At 40.6% G+C, this 7,083-nt stretch overlaps 1 protein-coding gene across 1 annotated transcript; it reads left to right on the top strand.

The window, feature by feature from the left end:
- The first annotated feature begins 519 nt into the window (after window positions 1-519).
- LOC117524328 (olfactory receptor 10A3-like) lies at window positions 520-1,467 on the top strand. Its single transcript, XM_034186089.1, has one exon. It carries the CDS (start codon window positions 520-522, stop codon window positions 1,465-1,467), a length of 948 nt encoding a protein of 315 aa, XP_034041980.1.
- Window positions 1,468-7,083: the final 5,616 nt, after the last annotated feature.

Genomic DNA, 7,083 nt, shown 5'->3' with positions numbered 1-7,083 from the left:
AAATTGTTACTTTTGGCTTATCCATTGTCCGTTCATTAACGCCCCCTGTTGTGGGTCCGTGTACCTACACTTTCACAACAATATGATTATTATTAGTCATGATATTATTGTGACATCAGAGGGTGAGGGGTTAAAGGTCATAGTCGTTAATTGTGAGGTCAGCTGGGGGTCACAGGGAATTGACCCCCAGTTTTATTTTCTCTGACAACAAAAACATTAACTTGCGGAGAAACATGACTGCCGCAGAGACAAGAATAGCTGTGCCCTATTACAACAGTGACGTAACTCATCTCCTCCCATCATGTGTATTTGTTGTCAGCTACAAAACCCATCAACACACATGTTAAGTACATGGTGTTGCGTGGTTGAGGATGCAACAACATGGGAAGTTAGTGTGATTAAGGCAGTGCAGTGACATGAACAAATTCACACTTCAAATGCTTTCTTTGCACCGATGTTACCAGAAGCTTCGTAACAGACCCAAAAACTGAATCTGGAGTTGGTGTTTGTATCTTTGTAATGGAAAATATTACTGTCTTCTTTTACTTTAACCTCACCATGTTTGAAAATATTGGACAATATCGTTATGCAGCTTTTGTCTTTTGCCTCCTCCTCTACAGCTTCATCGTCTCTGCTAATCTGGTCCTAATCCTGGTGATATCGAGGGAGCGAATGCTCCATGAGCCCATGTATATTTTTATTGCCTTTCTGTCTGTTAACGCTCTGTACGGTTCTTCTGGCTTCTTCCCCAGATTCCTCATGGATCTTCTGTCTGACACTCATTTGATCTCACATCCAGCTTGTTTTTTTCAGATCTATGTTATATACAGCTACGGTTCTTGTGAATTGACCATCTTAGGTGTTATGGCGTACGACAGGTATGTTGCTGTGTGTCATCCTTTACACTATCACACAAAGATGACACCAAAAACAGTGATGAAGTTGGGTGCGTTTGCCTGGATTTGGCCGGCCGTGATTCTCACTGCGGTCATTTCTTTATCCGCAACACTTCCATTCTGTGGCAGAGAGATAAAGAAGGTTTATTGTGCCAACTGGAATGTTGCTAAACTGTCTTGCGTTACCACCGTGGTTAACAATATTGTTGGTATGCTGCTGACCATTATGACGGTTTTCCTCCCACTTTTATATGTGTTGTACACTTACTTGCGAATTGTGTTTGTGTGTCTGAAAAGCTCAGTAGAAATCAGGCAGAAGGTCTTCCAGAGTTGTCTGCCACATATTGTCTCATTTGTGATTTATTCAATCACTGGATTTTGTGATATTGCCCTGAGTCGATACAATGTTGAACACTTAAATCCATTTGTGGCTATAATTTTATCACTAGAATTTGTTGTCATTCCTCCTATTTTGAATCCTCTTCTTTATGGTTTGAAGTTACCAGAAATAAGAAGACACATATTAAGGACATTATGTTTGACAAAAACCCACAAGGTGACACACAGGTAGTGTTTGGAACATAAAAAACAAAACTCCAGCCTTTTTTCTCAACCTGTCCCTCACATTGTACTGTGTCCTTCGTGCACATCTTTTTCTTTGGGAACCTTTGGGAAGGGTTAAGAAGCGGACTTGCCATTTCTGAAGAGCAGCAAATCAAAGAACCAACAAGCTAATGGATCGAAGCATTGCTTCAATGGTTCACACTTCAAAGTGGAGCCATGCTAAACGGTTGATTACAGACCCGCTGCAGACCAAACCCTGAATATCTGACTTTATTTGTATGTCCGTATGACTCTGAAACTCAGAAAAATCCGTATAATTTACGGACAATCCGTATAGGCTGACATGTATGGTCGGAAAACCACCGAAAATGTAATTTCAGTCATCATAGAATGCCTTTCAAACACACTATTGTCTGAAAACTATTTATAAACCACCCACCGTTTCTTGCTGAAATAAGCGCCCAATTATCCTTGCACAACCTTTTTCCTGGATGCCATGAAAATCAACTCAACTGGACTGACACTATGTTTGTTTGATCCGGTTTGAATTTTCCTGTGTACACCTGTGTGGTGCATTGTGGGATCAAATCAAAAGCTGTTTTCACCGCGGGGACACGTTCGGCACTATTTGGGATTATTCAAGATTTTTGTTTTTACCGATGACGAATGATGCATAAAAAAATCTGACCAATGCAACTGCATCGGTCCAAACCAGCCTGGATCCGGTCCTGCGTAGATAAACGTGTTATCATTGCTTGCTTTTTAAATCTCTTCTAACACATTTGCAAATGAATGGAAAATATTCCAAATAGTATTGCTGTGACACACCCCCTGTCAGTTCAGCACACACACACCAATGTGTCACTCTCTGTTATGTGATCATTATTTTTAGTTATATGTTATGTAATTGTGTCTGTAGGTAGTGTACTGCTTATTAATGTACCTGTCCTGGCTGTGGTCTCTGTGTTTGTACTGTGACACATCCTGTGCACTGAGCCGTGATTTGTGTCTCTGGTCAGAAGCTGGGATGTGCCTCCCCACCACATGTGTATTGCTTTTTGCAACGCCACACTCATGGAGGCACTTACACAAATTTTACATCCAGCTCAAAAGTGATTGTCTGCTCACTATTTTCGTGCTAACAGCGCGAACGACCACACATTTTCTAAGTGTCAGTTCAACTGACCTGCATTTAAAGACATGCGGGTTAGGTAAATTGGAAATTTTTTATAATTGCCCAGGTCTCAATGGGACTAACCGGGTTAAATAAAGGTTAAATTAAAATTAAATTAAAAATATTGAAAAGCCCTTTTGGTGTACATTTTGCATTATATCTCAGTCAAAAGTGCCTCAATCACTCTCATTTTTCTGTTATGGATTTAGCTACACCACCAAAATTGAATGGAGGTTTCAATTTTATGCCTGTTTGTCTTCCAGTTATCAGCCAGAAACCAAGCACCAAAAAACAATGACAAATTGTGCATAGCAGAGAAAACCAATGTTCTGTGAAAATGATCATACAAAGAACTCAGAAACTGAAAAGTTAAAAAATAATAAAAACCTGACACCCCACAAAAAACTGCGATTCAAGTACATGAATTAAATACATACTCCTGACATGTGATGACATCTAATTTAGCTTATTAAAAGTCACTTCTAACAGGACTTTGACCTTGAAAATTTTTTGCATGGTAAAAATTTGTTGAATTGGAAACTCGGAGGTTTGCGCTCTACGAGTGTGGAGCTCTAGTTTCTTCTTTGTTTAAGCTCTGTTTCCCATCCCATTCTTTTACTGTTCTACCACTCCAAGGCACAAATTACTTGTGTGCAATATATAGTTCATTCTCAAAGTTTGATTAATGTGTGAGCATGAGAAAAATACTTAAATAATTTTGTCAGCACCTGGGCCAGGTTTAATACAAGTGTTTGTGTGTTTGTTATTATCCACAAAATGCCCAATAACAATGTTATGTTATATCTCAACTCTCTGTGTGTGCTTGCTAATGAGCATGGCATATCCTCTTATCATATGTCTAAAGGATTGGGTTGTGTTAAGGACTTGGGTGTGTCTAAAGGTTTGGGCCCCAATACAAAGAACAACAACAGAAGGCAAGTACAAACAACAGCAACAAAAAAATAGATCTAATGTCACAAAAATGCAAGTCAAAAACAGCTGGCAGAATTTTCTCAGCAGACAAACAGGCTTGCTGTAATACAGACAACAGGTTTGGCAGCAGAGGAGTGTTGAAAAAACAAGGCAAAGTTCAGTGTCAAAGAGTTTTCATACAAAGCAATCACTCCAAAATGGCAGGTAAAAGCAACAACACGGGATGGCAAACAAAGATCTGCAACAAGAAGTCAGAAACACTGGAATTAAGCACTTTAACAAGAATGTGAGAGAACAGGGTGAACCTAATACAATCTGGGCACTAGAAAACACTGAAGTGCAGAAAAAGGAAGTTAAGCTACACGAAACAAACACTGACAAAATGATAACGTGCCAGAGAATATTTGTAATGAGGGAGAATTATCCAGATCACACTGAGATTAATAATAACACCCAGAGAAGAATACGAGAGGCAGATGTTCCAGCAATGTCAGGGTGGTCAAGGTAGAAGTAATGAATTAAGCCAGGGGTGGCCAAGTTCGGTCCTCGAGAGCCACATTCCTAACACTCTTAGTTGTCTCCCTGCTCCAACACACCTGAATCCAATGAAAGACTCGTTAGCAGACTTTTAATGAGCCTTTCATTGGATTCAGGTGTGTTGGAGCAGGGAGACAACTAAGAGTGTTAGGAATGTGGCTCTCGAGGACCGAACTTGGCCACCCCTGAATTAAGCACTCAAGTAGTGGTTATCAGGACCATAACCCTCCAAAATAATGAGAAGCTGATTCCCATGACCCAGACGAGGAGACACTTCATTTTAAAGGCAGACACACTGTCCAGTTAAGGTGGATAGTGTGTGGGCAAGGTGGCCAAAACAAAAGGACACAAAGGATGAAGGCCCACTGGCTTTATCTGGAAAAAATAAAGTCACAGTTTACATGGAGTGATCAAGGCAAGTTCAGACCCACTGCAGAGGGATGAAGGATCTTGGAAATTGTAAAGGGCCCAACAAAATGTGATGTTTTCAGCATTGGACCCATAGTGGAAGATCTGGCGTTGAAAACCAAACACGCTGATACACCTGAAAATGAGCAGCTGCTGACCATCACTTGGCAGTCTGCTGGTAGACCAGAGCAGCAACAAGACTTATTGGCCCTTTACCAGGTCAGGTGACAGCCTTGCACATATGTAGCATACATAGTATAGGAATGCACAGGGGGTACATCCTCACCCCCTCCCAACTTGGAGGTGCTAACTTTAAAATGAAGTGGACAGGGGGAAGGATCTGCATTTTCAGCTTCCAGAAAGTTATCTGTTCAATAGAATTCCAGAGACACCTCAGATATTGAGAAGACAGACACAGGTGCAGAACCACAGTGGAACCATAATCCGAAAGATAACACACCTAACGTATGTCTGTCTGTCCTTCTGTGTGTGTGTGTGTGTGTGTGTGTGTGTGTGTGTGTGTGTGTGTGTGTGTGTGTGTGTGTGTGTGTGTGTGTGTGTGTGTGTGTCCATCTAGAGCCCATATACAGTAGTGTTTAGAATAATAGTAGTGCTATGTGACTAAAAAGATTAATCCAGGTTTTGAGTATATTTCTTATTGTTACATGGGAAACAAGGTACCAGTAGATTCAGTAGATTCTCACAAATCCAACAAGACCAAGCATTCATGATATGCACACTCTTAAGGCTATGAAATTGGGCTATTAGTAAAAAAAAAAAGTAGAAAAGGGGGTGTTCACAATAATAGTAATGTGGCATTCAGTCAGTGAGTTCGTCAATTTTGTGGAACAAACAGGTGTGAATCAGGTGTCCCCTATTTAAGGATGAAGCCAGCACCTGTTGAACACGCTTTTCTCTTTGAAAGCCTGAGGAAAATGGGACAAGACATTGTTCTGAAGAACAGCGTAGTTTGATTAAAAAGTTCATTGGAGAGGGGAAAACATACGTAGGTGCAAAAAAATTATAGGCTGTTCATCTACAATGATCTCCAATGCTTTAAAATGGACAAAAAAAAAAAAACAGACGCATGGAAGAAAATGGAAAACAATCATCAAAATGGATAGAAGAATAACCAGAATGGCAAAGGCTCACCCATTGATCAGCTCCAGGATGATCAAAGACAGTCTGGAGTTACCTGTAAGTGCTGTGACAGTTAGAAGACGCCTGTGTGAAGCTAATTTATTTGCAAGAATCCCCCGCAAAGTCCCTCTGTTAAATAAAAGACATGTGCAGAAGAGGTTACAATTTGCCAAAGAACACATCAACTGGCCTAAAGAGAAATGAAGGAATATTTTGTGGACTGATGAGAGTGAAATTGTTCTTTTTGTGTCCAAGGGCCGCAGACAGTTTGTGAGACGACCCCCAAACTCTGAATTCAAGCCACAGTTCACAGTGAAGACAGTGAAGCATGGTGGTGCAAGCATCATGATATGGGCATGTTTCTCCTACTATGGTGTTGGGCCTCTATATCACATACCAGGTATCATGGATCAGTTTGGATATGACAAAATACTTGAAGAGGTCATGTTGCCTTATGCTGAAGAGGACATGCCCTTGAAATGGGTGTTTCAACAAGACAATGACCCCAAGCACACTAGTAAACCAGCAAAATCTTGGTTCCAAACCAACAAAATGAATGCCTCACAGATGTGAAGAAATCATGAAAAACTGTGGTTATACAACTAAATACTAGTTTAGTGATTCACAGGATTGATAAAAAAGCAGTTTGAACATAACAGTTTTGAGTTTGTAGCATCAACAGCAGATGCTACTATTATTGTAAACACCCCCTTTTCTACTTTTTTTTTACTAATAGCCCAATTTCATAGCCTTAAGAGTGTGCATATCATGAATGCTTGGTCTTGTTGGATTTGTGAGAATCTACTGAATCTACTGGTACCTTGTTTCCCATGTAACAATAAGAAATATACTCAAAACCTGGATTAATCTTTTTAGTCACACAGCACTACTATTATTCTGAACACTACTGTATGGGTAAAGTGGTGGTGCGTGGGTGAGACCGTATGACCCAGGCAAATGGAACCACAACACCAATAACAATAGCAAACAGGCTAACCTCAGTTCAGGTGTTTATTCCGTCACATTTTTGGGGGGCTGAGTGGAGGGGTTCTCACCATGGTTTTGCTTTGGTGTGCCCATTAAACATTATGACCTGCAGACAATTCTAAAAATTGAGTGACCTTGCAAAAAAAGAGTCTACTGAGGGAAGCCACCAAGACACAAACGACAACTCTGAAAGAGTTCCATTCTTCTCTGGCTGCAATTGGAGAATCTGGGAATAGGGCATGTTTTTGCATTGTGTGCCACCAGTTACACAGCATCATGGTACAGTGGAGCAGAGAAGGATTTTCTGAAAACAGCAGACTTGAAAGTTCAGCTACAGTTTGCTAGGAGGCACACAGGAGATTCAGGCCTAGATCTGAATGTTTCCCTTTAAAAATAGTTCTCTATTCCACTCCACCATGAACCTGTGAGCAGTGATGCAACAGG

This window comes from Thalassophryne amazonica, chromosome 14 (assembly GCF_902500255.1).
Source record: "Thalassophryne amazonica chromosome 14, fThaAma1.1, whole genome shotgun sequence".
Taxonomy (NCBI): Eukaryota; Metazoa; Chordata; class Actinopteri; order Batrachoidiformes; family Batrachoididae; genus Thalassophryne; species Thalassophryne amazonica.
Note: the sequence above shows the minus strand (reverse complement) of the source record. Positions and strands in the feature narration are given on the sequence as shown.

What these genes read in the sequence shown, in the direction of transcription:
- LOC117524328 (XM_034186089.1), top strand. Translation starts at nt 520, where the DNA reads ATGGAAAATATTACTGTCTTCTTTTACTTTAACCTCACCATGTTTGAA.